This window comes from Bos mutus, chromosome 26, assembly GCF_027580195.1.
Source record: "Bos mutus isolate GX-2022 chromosome 26, NWIPB_WYAK_1.1, whole genome shotgun sequence".
In the NCBI taxonomy this organism is placed as follows: domain Eukaryota; kingdom Metazoa; phylum Chordata; class Mammalia; order Artiodactyla; family Bovidae; genus Bos; species Bos mutus.
The window spans coordinates 42,675,524-42,692,562 of record NC_091642.1 but is presented as its reverse complement, the minus strand read 5'-3'; the positions used below and the strand labels follow the sequence as shown (position 1 = coordinate 42,692,562).

General features: G+C 39.9%; 1 protein-coding gene across 1 annotated transcript in view; it reads right to left on the bottom strand.

Annotated features, from left to right (window-relative positions):
* ASAH2 (N-acylsphingosine amidohydrolase 2) overlaps window positions 1–17,039 on the bottom strand; it is a 57,524-nt gene that overhangs the window by 7,888 nt on the left and 32,597 nt on the right. Inside the window, exons 13-17 of the mRNA XM_070363314.1 lie at window positions 14,782–14,821; window positions 13,903–13,998; window positions 9,411–9,506; window positions 6,723–6,869; window positions 456–515 (exon numbers count right to left, since the gene is read on the bottom strand). Of these exons, the coding sequence (XP_070219415.1) occupies window positions 456–515; window positions 6,723–6,869; window positions 9,411–9,506; window positions 13,903–13,998; window positions 14,782–14,821 (439 nt within the window). The remainder of the gene's footprint in view (window positions 1–455; window positions 516–6,722; window positions 6,870–9,410; window positions 9,507–13,902; window positions 13,999–14,781; window positions 14,822–17,039) is intronic.

Sequence of the window (17,039 nt, the reverse complement as noted above, 5' to 3'; positions counted from 1 at the left end):
CCAGGGCTCCAGTCATTAGAGTGTCCGCTCAGGGATCCGTGGTCATCCCACAGCAACGGAAGCAGGACCAGAGTCAGGAGTGCAGAAGAGGAGAGGAGCCAAAGATACACTTCACACTGGCCCTTGGAGTATTTAACCAAATTCAGTAGAGTTTTAAAATTGGGATTCGTAAATGGGAATTGTATTCAAATCTACATCATCTCAAGAGACCACGCAGTTTTCTATGCATTGTGCTCTACGTGGTCCTAAGTAGAGTCAATTGAATATTTCCTGGCGTCTATCTTTTTAGACCCAACTCTACATTAACTGTTCCCCCTGAAAATTTTCACACCTATAAAATACAATGAAAAGCAAGTTGAAACATTTTATCTTTATTTTTTAATCTTCAGAGGGATACGCAAGTGAAAGGCTAAAGAAGTGGACTTAAATTCGTAAAAAGAATCATTAATGCTTACCCGGTTTTCTGCTGAATTCTTTGGGTTAGCACCTACAAAGGTAACTTCAACAACTTCTCCCTGAAAATAAAAACTGATTTCATGAGTTCTAATAATAGTACTTTTCCATGCTCATATTTGGGCCATTATTTATGAAACATTCCTAGGAATCTGGGTACCTGTAGAGATTATATTGTATTTAATTGAATCTTCTGAGAATATTAGAGAACATACCCTTGTAACATGGGAACAGGAATTTGGACCCAGTAAATTACTTCAGAATTTTGGACCAATAATTTGCTTTTGGTAGATTCAGATATAGATGAAGATATAGAGCTATATATCTACAAATTCAAATAACTTAAATGAAATGAAATGGAAAAATTCCTCAAGATATAGATTACTAAAGATTACTCAAGAAGTAGATGCCCTTAATAGTAAAAACTTACCAAACTGTACTCTTTAAAGATGTATTACTGTATGTCATTTATACATCAAAAAATATTTTTAAATAACAAACTAACAAGTCTTCACATGACTTACCATGGTATACAAGACCTTTTACAGGTAAGTTCCCACCTGCTGCTCCACCTTAAGCCCTCTATAGTCTATATACCTACAGGTGGTATGTCTTGGGGCTTCCCTGGTGGCTCAGCCAATAAAGAACCTGTCTGCAATGCAGGAGATCCAGGTCTCTTGATGGGCACTATAAACTCCTACCTATTCTCGAAGACCTAGCCCATATTAAAAACATTTTTTAATAAAAATATTCCATGGGTTCATAATCAATGATTACCATCTAAATAGAGATGTGCAGCTCAATTACTTACTGTTAACTCCCCTGAATAACTACCATCAATTTATTTTTTCTAATTTTCTTCATTTTCACCAGTGAGATTATCAAATTAGCCAGCCTCACCAATGGCCAGAAAAATGTTTCAACAGCAGTTAGAATTTTCTGCAAAAATCACTCTATTCTTTATATAGAGAAATCATCCCTGCAAACCATACCATGGTTCACTTAAAAAATAAAATTTTCATGATTAGCCAAATTTTCCTAATCCTTACATGTTCTTGTCCTTGATTTTTTTCCTACCATCACAATTCCTGTTCACTCACACTCATCTTAACAACAAGAGACAACCCCACTACAGATATAATGTGCCAATTCAAATGGTGAGAAATGTCTGTTCAGCATGACAGCATGAGGAGGTCAGTATGTCCTTTCCCTGTAAAGCAACTATGTATATTGACAAAACTATCAAAAAACCACTTTTAAATTTTATTTTATTTTTTAAAATATAGTCAGTTTACAATGTTATATTCGTTTCTGGTGTACAGTGATCAATTATATATTTTTTTCATATTCACTTTCATTTTAGGTTATTATAGGTTATTAAAGGAGAAGGCAATGGCACCCCACTCCAGTACTCTTGCCTGGAAAATCCCATGGAAGGAGGAGCCTGGTGGGCTGCTGTCTATGGGGTCGCTAAGAGTTGGACATGACTGAGCGACTTCACTTTCACTTTTCACTTTCATGCATTGGAGAAGGAAACGGCAACCCACTCCAGTGTTCTTGCCTGGAGAATCCCAGGGACGGGGGAGCCTGGTGGGCTGCCGTCCACGGGGTCGCACAGAGTCTGACACGACTGAAGTGACTTAGCAGCAGCAGGTTATTAAAAGACATTGAATATAGTTCCCTGTGCTATACAGTGGAACTTTATTGTTTATTTTCTACATAGTAGTTTGTATCTGCTAATCACAAATTCCTAATTTATTCCCCCCATCCCTTTTCCCTAATGCTCAAAATTCTTCAAGCCAGGCTTCAGCAATACGTGAACCGTGAACTTCCAGTTGTTCAAGCTGGTTTTAGAAAAAGCAGAGGAACCAGAGACCAAATTGCCAACATCAGCTGGATCGTGGAAAAAGCAAGAGAGTTCCAGAAAAACATCTATTTCTGCTTTATTGACTATGCCAAAGCCTTGGACTGTGTGGATCACAATAAACTGTGGAAAATTCTGAAAGAGATGGGAATACCAGACCACCTGACCTGCCTCTTGAGAAATTTGTATGCAGGTCAGGAAGCAACAGTTAGAACTGGACATGGAACAACAGACTGGTCCAAATAGGAAAAGGAGTATGTCAAGGCTGTATATGGTCACCCTGCTTATTTAAATTATATGCAGAGTACATCATGAGAAACGCTGGGCTGCAAGAAGCACAAGCTGGAATCAAGATTGCCGGGAGAAATATCAATAACCTCAGATATGCAGATGACACCACCCTTATGGCAGAAAGTGAAGAGGAACTAAAAAGCCTCTTGATGAAGGTGAAAGAGGAGAGTGAAAAAGTTGGCTTAAAACTCAACATTCAGAAAACGAAGATCATGGCATCTGGTCCCACCACTTCATGGGAAATAGATGGGGAAACAGTGGAAAAAATGTCAGACTTTATTTTTTTGGGCTCCACAATCACTGCAGATGGTGACTGCCGCCATGAAATTAAAAAACGCTTACTCCTTGGAAGAAAAGTTATGACCAACCTAGATAGCATATTCAAAAGCAGAGACATTACTTTGACAACAAAGGTCCGTCTAGTCAAGGCTATGGTTTTTCCAGTGTTCATGTATGGATGTGAGAGTTGGACTGTGAAGAAGGCTGAGCGCCGAAGAATTGATGCTTTTGAAGTGTGCTGTTGGAGAAGACTCTTGAGAGTCCCATGGACTGCAAGGAGATCCAACCAGTCCATTCTGAAGGAGATCAGCCCTGGGATTTCTTTGGAAGGAATGTTGCTAAAGCTGAAACTCCAGTACTTTGGCCACGTCATGTGAAGAGTTGACTCATTGGAAAAGACTCTGATGCTGGGAGGGATTGGGGGCAGGAGGAGAAGGGCATGACAGAGGATGAGATGGCTGGATAGCATCACTGACTCAATGGACGTGAGTCTGAGTGAACTCTGGAAGTTGGTGATGGACAGGGAGGCCTGGCGTGCTGCGATTCATGGGGTCGCAAAGAGTTGGACACGACTGAAGGACTGAACTGAACTGAAACTTAGAGTAAGCACAGTACAAGTTCTTGGTTTTCTTACCAGGGTTGTGCTCACCCTCTGTGTTACTACAGTTCAACCAGAGCGGGGAAGGCTATCAAATCTGTACTAAAGTGTCTTTCTGGATGAAAATAAGATGGCTGGTGGCTGGAGGCTTCTGCATAACCTCAGAATGGGAGCTAGTTGTCAGGGGAACAAACCAGGTGATTAGAGAGTTGGAACTTTCAACTCGAACTCCCTGATCTCCAGGGAGGGAAAAGAGCTAAGAGTGAGTTAACCACCCATGGCCAGTGATTTAATCAATCATGGCCAGGTAAGGGAGCCTCCACAGAAGTCCCTGAAGCATGGGATTCAGAGAGCTTCCAGGCTGGTGAACGTGCAGAGATTCTGGAAAGCGGAATGACTGGAGAAGCTCTGCATTCCTTCCCCTATACCTTGCTCTACGCATCTCTTCCATGGGTTGTTCCTGAGTTGTATCCTTTTATAATCAGCTGGTGATCTAGTCAGTAGACTATTTTCCAAAGTTCTGTGAGCTGTTCTAGCAAGTTATTAAACCTGAGGAGGAGAATCTCCAATTTATAGCCAGAGCATCTTCAATTTATAACCAGGCTGGTAGATGCACAGGTGATAACTTGGATTTACCATTGGCGTCTGAAACACGTGTGTATGGGGAGAAGGAAGTGGGAAGAGAGGGTGCTGTCCTGTGGAGCTGAGCCTTTGTGAAAAACAAACAAACAAACAAACAGTGGAAGTGTTAGTAGCTCAGACAGGTCCAACTCTTTGCAACCCCATGGACTGTAGCTCCTCTGTCCATGGGATTCTCCAGGCAAGAATACTGGAGTGGGGTAGCCATTCCCTTCTCCAGGGGCTCTTCCCAATCGAACCTGGGTCTCCTGCAGTGCAGGCAGATTCTTTACTATCTGAGCCACCAAGGAAGCCCACTGAGCCCTTAACTCCAAGTAAATAACATCAGAATTGAATTGAGGGCATCAAATTGGTGTCCACAGGGAACAGGAGAACCTCTACACAATTACTGTGGGGGGAACCTCCACACAATTGCTGTCAGAAGTATTGAGAGTGGAAGGTTAAGAGCAGAAAGAGAGTTCTTTTCCAAGTCCCTAATATCAGGAAAATAGCTAAAAATATACATAGTAAAAAACCAACAGAGGAATTTATAAAAGGACACTACACATAAAAATAACCTAAGCATCCACCTTAAGAGATGAGAAGTGCAAAATAAAATCAAAGCAGGCAGAAGGAAGGAAATTAAACACTAGAGCAAAAATCAATGAAATAGAAAAACAACAGATAAAATCAATGAAGCTAAAAGATGGCTCTTTGAAAACACAAGTCAGCAAAACCAGGAAGAAAGAGGGGACATCATTATTGACCTTACAGGAATTAAACGAATTATAAAGGAATGCTATGAACAAGTTTATCCCAACACATTAGACAATTAAATGAAATGGGAAAATTCCTAAAGACAAATTAAACTGCTAGAAAGACATACAACTGACACAAGAAAAAATAGAACATCTAAATATGCCTAAATTGTGTAAAGAAATTGAATTAGTGATTTAAAATTTTGCCATAAAGAGAAACCCAAATTTAAATGACTTTGCTGGTAAATCTGATCCAATATTTAAAGAAGAAATAATATTAATCTTTTGCATACATTTTCAGAATATGAGAGGAAACACTTCCTACTCCTTCTCTGATACCAGTATTACCCTGATAGCAAGAGCTAAGACAACACATGAAAAGACTAGAAATGCCCCTCATAGACACGAGTACAAAACTCTCTAGAAAGATATTAGCAAACCAAATTTGTGAAGTGAAGTGTTGGTCGTGAGGCGTTAGTTGCTCAATTGTGCCCGACTCTTTGTGACCCCGTGGACCGCAGCCCACCAAGCCCCTCTGTCCATGGGATTTTCCATGCAAAGATAACTGGAGTGGGTTGCCATTTCCTTCTCCAGGGGATCTTCCCCACCCAGGGATGGAACCCGGGTCTCCTGCATTGCAGGCAGATTCTTTACCAACTGAGCTACAAGGGAAGCCCACATGTTGTTAAACCAAATTTAACAACATGTAAAAAGTATTGTATATCATTACTGCTGCTGCTGCTGCTGAGTTGCTTCAGTTGTGTCCGACTCTGTGAGACCCCATAGATGGCAGCCCACCAGGCTCCCCCATCCCTGGGATTCTCCAGGCAAGAACATTGGAGTGGGTTGCCATTTCCTTCTCCAATGCATGAAAGTGAAAAGTGAAAGTTAAGTCGCTCAGTCGTGTCTGACTCTTCGAGACCCCATGGACTGCAGCCCACCAGGCTCCTCCGTCCATGGATTTTCCAGGCAAGAGTACTGGAGTGGGGTGCCATTGCCTTCTCTGGTATACCATGACTAAAGGGTATTTATTTAATATGTGAAAATCAACTAATAAAATACACCCTATTAATAGATAAAAAACAAAAGCCACATGATCATCTCAGTAGACACAGAAAAGCGTTTGGAAAAAAGTCAACACCATTTCTTCATAAGAACTCTCAACAAACTAGACATAGAAGGGAATTTTTTAACCTAATAAAAGGCATCTACAGAAATTCTGATGAAAACATTATACTTAATAACTGAATACTTTTCCTCCTAAGATTAGAAACAAGATAAGGATGTTCATTCTTACAACTTCTTTTCAACATTACATTGGAGACTCTAGCCAATGCAATAAGGAAAGAAATAAAAGGTATCCAGAAAAGAAACTCAAAAAGAAGTAAACCTGCTTTTATTCACAGATGACATACCATACATAGACATTTCTAAGGAATCCACACCAAAGAAAATCTATTGAAACTAATAAATGATTTAGCAAAGTTACAAGAAACAAGATCTATATAAAGTACTAGGGGTAGAAAACCTGCTTCATTTCCGTGTTTTCCCACCCTTGATTTAAGAAACCACTTTTCTACGCTGCAATGAATGGTTCCATGTCTATCTCTTAAAAAAAAAAAAAAAGGAATAATTTGAATTTTAGAAATTCAAGTTTTCCAAAATTGCCATCTGAAAAATAAATACTTCCCCATTCTCATGTGTGCAGAGCCTCTGCAGAGATAAGAACAATTTTCAAAATCATTGCTAACAACAGGTCCGTGGCATGATTCAAGGCAGGTGGTGACTTTTAAACAACATCTTTCCCCCACCTTCAAGTATAGGCCTCATAAGGATCCCAACATCCCTTTCCAAGTCTTACCACTCTGTATATAGTGTTCGCTGGTAGCAGGACATCCCCAAAAGTTGTGCCTTCAGGTGCTCTATCCACAATATTTGGAATTAATGGAGACATCAGTTCTTCAAAAAATGGAGGCTTTGGACCACTGCTCAAATTGGCTACAGTATCCTAGAACAGAGAGTATTTGCTTAAGGGGCGTACAATACAGAACGGAGACCTTTTTCCCTGACCACTGCTACTGCTAAGTCGCTTCAGTCGTATCTGACTCTTAGCGACCCCATGGACTGCAGCCTACCAGGCTCCTCCATCCATGGGATTTTCCAGGCAAGAGTACTGGAGTGCGGTGCCATTGCCTTCTCCACACCCTCCCCAAAATGTCTTCACTGGAACACACACACACACACTCACACACACACACACATACATTCACTTTCACTTTTTCTCTCTCTTCCCAAGAGCTAACAAATGTAACAAAATATGAGGGGAACTTTGCTGAAATTGGAGCCTAGATGTCCATAATTTTAACTTTTGTGACAGAAGAACATTTCGGTCACAGGAAACACTTTCACTCCCCTCGTCAGTATAATCTGAGTGTAAGCTAGGAATCACGCTACGTGAGTTTAGATTCTGGGACAACCATTCTTTACGTGTATGACTCTCAATAGGAACACATGGTCAGCCTCTGTGACATGACATTGTAATTATTCTTTTAAATGTTTAAAAAGTGTTAAGTCTCTCTTAACCAAAGTCACTACCAAGTATTTTCCTAAATCCTTCTCTGTGCTAATTAATGAATATAATAAATATAGTTTTAATTTAAAAGTTAAGATCAGCCTATAACATGCCCAGTTTAATCTATGTTTTCCATAAAATGTGTCACCTTTAATAGTGCCATCAAAATTCTAATCTCTAATCTCTAATAGCCCTTCGTACGTATTTAATATACTTTAACCTTTGCTCTATATACTTAATCTTTATACCAGCCATATAATCTACTCATCATCATTCCCATTTTGCAAATGGAAAAATAGGTTTGCAGACACTCAGTGGTATTTTTGCCCAAGATCACATAGATATTCTTAGACACATAACCATAATATTCTGAAACAAATTTCTGCAAAGTGAATCACACTTCCTAAATATCACTATAAAATTTGATGCCTCTCTTTCTATGGGAAGAGCTATAAACCTGTAATTGCATGAAAGTTAAACAGTGGTTATCTCTGCTGCCACTGCTGCTAAGTCGCTTCAGTCGTATCCGACTCTGTGTGACCTCATAGATGTCTGGCAGCCCACCAGGCTCCTCCGTCCCTGGGATTCTCCAGGCAAGAACACTGGATTGGGTTGCCATTTCCTTCTCCAGTGCATGAAAGTGAAAAGTGAAAGTTAAGTCGCTCAGTCGTGTCCGACTCTCAGCGACCCCATCGACTGCAGCCTACCAGGCTCCTCCATCCATGGGATTTTCCAGGCAAGAGTACTGGAGTGGGGTGCCATTGCCTTCTCGGGTGGTTATCTCTAGATATAGCTTATAGGTTTATACATATCTTTATAATCTGGATATTCTACAAATAGGTACAGGTTTTATGATAAAAACTAAAAATAATTGAAAAGAAAGTATCAGATCTAAAATTGAAAGGCATATTATGATAAAACAATAATCAGGTAATTAAGATATTGGGTTGGCTAATAAGTTTATTCAGGTTTTTGCATAAGATGTTACAGAAAACCTGAATGAACTTTTTGGCCAACCCCATATACCTTAAAGTAGATTCCTTCTACTGAGATTTCAAATACACAGTCAATAGCTAATTAGGTGGAGGCACATGAAATTTCCAATATTTCACTGTTTTGACCTACAGAAATAGCAGTTTTGTTTCAATTTGATATATCCAAGCTTTTTCTTTGAAAGGGCTTTATTGTCTTGGCTAAGCCATCCCTGCCTCACAGCCTTTTGGGGCTTATGTGGTATTATACAAGGATCATTTATTATCTTAAAGTCGTTATCCTGCATATTGACTAATCTTCTGCCACCAGAACGCATCTTTGTATATAAACTATATACCAGAGGTAAGATTTACAGGAGTGTTGTTTCTTTAAATAAACTCATTTAGGTGTACATATTTTAGGTAGATACAATGTATATGTACATTTGAAGACAACTCATACTTTATCAAATCTAAGGCTCTATTGATTATAATAACTATTATTATTTTTGAGCCACCAAGAAAGTAAAAACATGCTAATGTATAATTGTAAGATTCCTTTGATTGGAAGATACATCCCAATTTCAGAGATGTTCTAATAAAGAAAATGGACATGTCAGAATTGATAAACCACTCAATTCATGAAGCAAATGGAGAGAAACTGACCAGGGTTAGGGAGCACTGGTTCAACTCTCAGTTATAGTAAGCTTGATCACTTCTCATCTCTGAACCTATTTGCTCATCTGAAAAATGGGGAAAAATGATAACTCTATACTTCACACATCGATTGCGAGACTAATATGAGATAATATATATGAAAAAAGTGGTCACCACCAAAAGATGACTAACTGACTCTGAATTCATTTTATCGGTTTCAATTTTTAGAGATACCTCACAGCTATAATATTTTTAAATATAAAGGAACTGAACACTCAAAGCGAAGGTCTTTTTGACTTCCCTCTTCATCTCCCCACTCCTGAGACATACAAACACAATGTTTGATTACCGTAGCAATGGCCTTGGCAAGGACTCTGTAAAGCTGGATGTAGGCAGACAGGGTATGTGGTCCATAAATTGTGGATGCGGCCTCGTATCGCTGAGCCTGCAGGAGGGGCAGAGCAGAGTTGGACACCATCCTGCATAGTTCGATCCGTTTGCAGGTGTTGATTTTAGTGACAGGTGATGATTGTACATCTTGCATATCCAAACTGATGTCATTCAAAGCTAATTATGACAAAGGAGGGCGAGCATTTCCATTTACCAGCTGAAGTGAATGGTTCCCACCAACTATTCGTTAAAGGCAATGAATTCTCTTGGCGCGTGCCATTTGGAGAGTCAATCCATTTTATTTGAAAGAGGGATTTATTTGAAAGAAACCATCCTGAATAAATTGGATGGTTATAGAACCATCTGGAAAAGGACATTTAACCCATCCTCTTCTTGTTGTTTAGTTGCTAAGTCATGTCTGACTCTTCTGTGACCCCATGGATTGTAGCCTGCCAGGCTCCTCTGTCCCTGGGATTTCCCAGGCAAGAATACAGGAGTGGGTTTCCATTTCCTTCTCCAGGGGATCTTCCTGACCCAGGGATTGAACCAACATCTCCTGCATTAGCAGAAAGATTGTTTACCACTTCCACCTGGGGAGCCCATTTAACCATCACAGAACTATAAAATAAAATCAAATACATCTCCTTTCACCTGCGGTCCAAAGATTTGGTTATTCACAGAAACCTTCAATTCATCAAATCTAACATGGAACTTATCCCTCCAAATATATCCGCTTTCCCTGTAACATTCTTCATCTCAGTGAAGCCTATGCCAGGATCGTCTGGCAGTCATCCTGTAAGTCTCCAAGTCATCATTCCTTAAAAACCTCTTGAATTCTTTCATTTTCCTCTTTCTTTACTGCTTTAACCTTGGTCAAACCCTTACCTCTCACCCAGATCATAACTACAGCTTCTTCATCAGTTAGTTCTCTGCCTCCACAGTTCTCTGCCTCCACACTTGCCCTTCCAATTCATTTTCTACACTGCCATCCTAGTGAGCTTTCTAAATCACAGCATTCCTTCCTTTGAATTGGACTAGAGTGCCCTAAAATCCTCCTTATTGAGTCAGAGCTCTGTGGCATAGCACAGAAGATTCTCCATTGACTAACCCCTGCCTCCCACTTTAGCCCATCTCACTACCCTCCTCATGTTTATCCCAGGGTATTCAGTTAAGTACAGTCCCTTAAATATACTAAGCCCGCCCCTCTGGACCTTTGCATATGTAACTCCCTCAATATGGAACACTTTCCATTAACTTTCATTATATTTGCTTAATCAGTCCTTACTCATTCTCAAGAACCTGGACAAACAATATATCTTCATGAAAATTTGCCAGTCCCCAGTGTCAAACACCCAGTCTAAACTGCTGCTCTTTCTCTTTGCTTTCATAACACCTTGTGCATCTCTTTCACAGAAATGGGAAATGGAATCATCTGCTTTCTTCTATGTCTTTTATGTCTTCTACTGACCCATAAATTCTAGTGGGCTTGAGGGCAGGAGCAGATTCATAACCATTGTCATGCCCAGATAGTGGCTAATACAATATCTGTCACAAAACACATCTGTTGAATGAATGAGTGAATAAATCAATTAATTAATACTAATTTTTGCATGTCCCTAATCAGGAGACAAGCTAGTAGGAGTTTCTAACTATTTGTACCATGGTCTCCTTTGGCAGACTGTTGAGGCGATGGACCCTGCTAATAGTAATGTTTCTAAACACATAAAATAAAATAAAATACATAGGTAGACAAAGGAAACCCATTAAATGTAATTGAATAATAAACTAGCTTTGTAACAGAGCAATGTTTGTGTTTCTGTGTGATGCCCTTGAATAACAAGATCTTGTAGGAGATCTAATAACTACTGTGATTTTAAAATAGCAACGAGAATAAAAGACTTCCCTGGTGGCTCAGCTGGTAATGAATCTACCTGCAATGTGGGAGACCTGGGTTTGATCCCTGGGTTGGGAAGATCCCCTGGAGAAGAGAATGGCTGCCCACTCCAGTATTCTGGCCAGGAGAATTCCATGGACTGTACAGTCCATGGTGTTGCAAAAGTCAGACACAACTGAGTGACTTTCACTTTCAATGAGAATAAAAGATATTTCCATATATGCAGTAACTAGGTGGGATATAAAAATACTCATGGTTCCTATTGATGACAAAAGTCATAGTACTGATCATGTTACTGTCATTTGTTGGCTACATTCATAATTGAAAGAAGTGCTAAATAACATGCGAGCCTGCTCAGTCACGTCTCACTCTTTGCAACACCATGGACTATAGCCCATCAGGCTCCTCAGTCCATGGAATTTTCCAGGCAAGAATACTGGAGTGGGTTGTCATTTCCTCAGTTCAGTTCAGTCGCTCAGTCATATCTGACTCTTTGCAACCCCATGAACCGCAGCACGCCAGGCTTCCCTATTCATCACCAACTGCCGGGGTCTACCCAAACCCATGTCCATTAAGTCAGTGATGCCATCCAACCATCTCATCCTCTATCGTCCCCTTCTCCTCCTGCCCTCAATCTTTCCCAGCATCAGGGTCTTTTCATGTAAGTCAGGTCTTCGCATCAGGTGGCCAAAGTACTGGAGTTTGAGCTTCAACATCAGTTCTTCCAATGAACACCCAGGACTGATCTCCTTTAGGATGGACTGGTTGGATCTCCCTGCAGTCCAAGGGACTCTCAAGAGTCTTCTCCAACACCACAGTTCAAAAGCATCAATTCTTCAATGCTCAGCTTTCTTTATAGTCCAACTCTCACATCCATACATGAACACTGGAAAAACCATAGCCTTGACTAGACGAACCTTTGTTGGCAAAGTAATGTCTCTGCTTTTGAATATGCTATCTAGGTTGGTCATAACTTTCCTTCCAAGGAGTAAGCATCTTTTAATTTCATGGCTGCAGTCACCATCTGCAGTGATTTTGGAGCCCCAAAAATAAAGTCAGTCACTGTTTCCACTGTTTCCCCATCTATTTCCCATGAAGTGATGGGACCGGATGCCATGATCTTCGTTCTGAATGTTGAGCTTTAAGCCAACTTTTTCACTCTCTTCTTTCACTTTCATCAAGAGGCTCTTTAGTTCTTCACTTTCTGCCATATGTCATGTGCGTATCTGAAGTTATTGATATTTCTCCCGGCAATCTTGATTCCAGCTTGTGCTTCTTCCAGCCCAGTGTTTCTCATGATGTACTCTGCATATAAGTTAAGTAAGCAGGGTGACAATATACAACCTTACACTCCTTTTCCTATTTGGAACCAGTCTGTTGTTCCATGTCCATTTCTAACTGTTGCTTCCTGGCCTACCTATAGGTTTCTCAAGAGGCAAATCAGGTGGTCTGGTATTCCCATCTCCTTCAGAATTTTCCACAGTTTATTGTGATCCACACAGTCAAAGGCTTTGGCATAGTCAATAAAGCAGAAATAGATGTTTTTCTGGAACTCTCTTGCTTTTTCAATGATCCAGCAGATGTCGGCAATTTGATCTCTGGTTCCTCTGCCTTTTCTAAAACCAGCCTGAACATCTGGAAGTTCATGGTTCACATATTGCTGAAGCCTGGCTTGGAGAATATTGAGCATTACTTTACTATAATGCTAAATTACAGTTACAGATAAGGCAAAAATGGAATTATTCTCATCTAACTTATTATTCTCATCTAAGTTTATCCCAGTTAAGAATCTTTATTCAACAGGAATCACTCAAAGGCAGGGACCTTCAGTAAAGTCAACAGAGGGCAGCAGGGCGGACTCCACTGCTGGAATTACTGAGCATTTGTCAAGAGGCAGCCTGTGTGCCACACCATGGATTGCCAAGTTATACCTCAGATCTATTAGAAACTAGTAAGTATGGACTTCTACCCTGTTTTCACGTTTTTAGCTACTGGTGTTTAAAAGTACTTAGGCTACTTTTTGTACTATTTGTAACAAACAAAATAAAAACATCACCAGTCAGCAGCCTCCCTAATTTTTTGAGGCTCTGTTTCTTAATCTGTATCACGCTATAATAACACCCTACTTCAGTCAGGGCTAATTGAGAGGATTACATAAAATCACATTTGCAAGGTGCTTAGCCAGTGCTTTCTCTAGATAGTAGCTGCCAATGGGCATTTTCTCAGGTTCTACAGAAGCTTAAGGCACCAAAAGCATTATGGATCGAGTTAGAAATGTTGTATGCCATAACTCAGGCTTATTACCAGTGCCCTTGACCAGGTAATTTATTTCAGGGAAAGTGGAAGTTAATGAGACTAGAATTCTCTACTGAACTTGGAAATGGTCAACCTAGAACTCCCAAATATGACCTCTGGCTTATCCTTTTCTTACCTGCTCTAAAACAAAATCATCTCTCAAAAAACATGATTAAGGAAGTCCAGAAAGAAAATCTGCATTTGATACAATAGTCTTGACCAGGATATAATTCATTTAAATGAAGAGAACTTTCTACTTTACCTGGTATTCTTCATATGTGGTAATGTAGTGTGTATATACATTACATAGACCTGAAATAACAACAGTCATATTCAGCATCCCATAAGCTTCAAATTCCTAGGGCAAAGGGGAGAGTGCACTAAAATTACTCTTCATCTTAAAGTGTATTATCATTTTTGTTATATTTAACATACAATTATCAATATGAATTTTTATTGTAATATATCTATCTTAATATTTTTCCAATGGTCAAAATTGCCCAGGAATACAGGAGTATCAGAGAGTCCTTGGTGAAAAGTTAAAAGCCTTAACTCTGCACTCCAGTTGGGCAAGTCAATGGATCTATGAACACCCTAATGACTCTACTTCCTGATGCAGAACTTTATCACTAAAAATATAGGTGTTTTATCAATTTCCTAAAAAGTCTAAAGGGAGCATTATTAGCTAACCACAGTAGCTATTTCCAGCTCCAAATAATAAGACTTTTGCTGGTTATGTCATTTTAGAAACATGGACAATACTTTCTGAAATAAAAAAAATCACAAATACAGATAAAATACATAATTTTCAATGTGTTAGATTTTTTTATATAGGACTTTAAGATATTAATGAACTTGGGGTCATTTACTACTGAATCCATAAAACTCATAAATTTTAAAGTATTAGTACATAAATACAAATAAAACATTTTAATCCTACTATATTTCCTTTATATTTTTAATTTTATTCTTATGCCATCAATATTTCATATTCACCTCCAGCCTCTACTTTCAAGAAGTGTAAAACTCTTATCATCTTAGCAAAGATTAATTTAAAAGGTATCAGATCACAAGGATAGGGAATTCTTCTTCTCTTTTCCAAATAAAAATGCACAGGTATATTATTTCATTTGTAACTTACTTCTCGAACTGCCTGCCGAAGTCTCCGTCCAGACATGGTCCTGAGTCAAGAAAACAGAATTATCTAAGTGGTTTCCTATTCAGAATGTACGCAAGGTACACAGAAAGGAACAGAAAAGGTGCGAGGTACACACAAACTTGTAAGGAAAGCCAAAAAGTTAGCCTGGCTACACCACAGTAAAGTGTAGAGAAACAACGCAAGTTCTGGCTGAGCTTTTTTCCACACTGCCCTATCTTCAAAATAAATCCTAAGCCAAAACCAGATAAGTTAAAGGAGGAAAACAGAATCAGTGAATATCACTGGCAGAAGATTACAACTGTCTTCCATTCACCGAGTCAACAATTGGTTACATTCCATGTTAATAAGAGCTGAGGCAAGTAGAGTGTACACTATTCCTGCCTACAGAGAACTTACGCTTCATTCATTTACTTAGCTCAGATGGTAAAGAAACCACTTGCAATGCAGGAGACCTAGCTTCAATCCCTGCGTCAGGAAAATCCCCTGGAGATGGGAATGGATATCCACTCCATTATTCTTACCTAGAGAATTCCACGGACAGAGGAGCCTGGGGGATTACATGGGGACACAAGTGAGCTACTAACTTTATACCAGACCCACTTGAAATTGCTGAGGACTCAACAGTATGGAGCTTACATTCTTGGAAGAGAAGATGGTCAATAGAAAATTAAAAAGTGAGATGACAATAAGTGCAATGCAGAATATAAGGCAGGATAAGGATGAAAGAGGATGGTGGTGGTCATTGTGGTGGTGGTGGTAGCGATGCAATGATGCTGGTAGCAGTGCTGGGTGAAAACAGTGTCATGTACTGTAAGCAGGACTGGCATCTCTGTTAGAGTTTTCAGCAGAGAAATGAAGGAATGAAAGAGTTGGCCATGGAGATATATGGAGGGTAAGTGTTGCAGGTAGAAGGAGCTGTTTAAGTTCAAAAGCCCTAAAACAGGAGCATGCTTGGTAGTCTGAGAATTGTAGTGGAGCCAAGGTGGCTGCAGCAGGTGTGACTGAGGCAAATTAATTTTGTACGGAGTGGTACAAAATCAGATCAGACAGTTTGCTGAAGAGAGGATCGCAGAGGGCCTTGCAGCATATTATAAGGGTGTGAAGGTTTCTCTGGAGAGTTGGGAAGCTATTGAAAGGTTATGATAAGTGACATGATTTCACTTATGCTTTATAGGGATATCTCTGGCTATAATGTTGAGAAAAGACTATAGAGGAGTAAGGCAGAAGCAAGAAAGTGAGATGGTTATTGCAGTAATCCAGGGAGAGGCAATGGTGACTTAGACCCAAGTGGGGAGGAGGTGGGTCGGGCAGAATGATGGAAAGTGTTGAATAGAACATGCAGAATTTGCTGAGGGATTTAAAGCAGGGAAAATTGAAAAAGAACTCAAGGATGACTGAGATTCAGGCCCTGAGCAACGGAAAGACACAAAATTGCTACTTATTAAGACAGGAAATATGGCATAAAGAGCAAATTTAAAACATGTTTCCATGCTTCTAATACCTAAACTGATTGTTTCATGTTCCTGTATTTTAATATTATTTAAAGTCTTTCTGCTGACATAATAAGTCACTGCATAATTTTAATCTAGAATGATAACTTCTCAAATTTTCACATTTACTTCAAGATACCCACTCAGTTCAGTTCAGTTCAGTCGTCAGTCGTGTCTGACTCTCTGCGACCCCATGAATCGCAGCACGCCAGGTCTCCCTGTCCATCACCAACTCCCAGAGTTCACTCTGATTCACATCCATCGAGTCAGTGATGCCATCCAGCCGTCTTATCCTCTGTCGTCCCCTTCTCCTCCTGCCCCCAACCCCTCCCAGCATCAGAGTCTTTTCCAATGAGTCAACTCTTAGCATGAGGTGGCCAAAGTACTGGAGTTTCAGCTTTAGCATCATTCCCTCCAAAGAAATTCCAGGGCTGATCTCCTTCAGAATGGACTGGTTGGATCTCCTTGCAGTCCAAGGGACTCTCAAGAGTCTTCTCCAACACCACAGTTCAAAAGCATCAATTCTTCAGTGCTCAGCTTTCTTCACAGTCCAACTCTGACATCCATACATGACCACTGGAAAAACCATAGCCTTGACTAGACGGACCTTTGTTGGGAAAGTAATGTCTCTGCTTTTCAATATGCTATCTAGGTTGGTCATAACTTTTCTTCCAAGGAGTAAGTGTTTTTTAATTTCATGGCTACAGTCACCATCTGCAGTGGTTTTGGAGCCCCCCTCCACAAAAAATA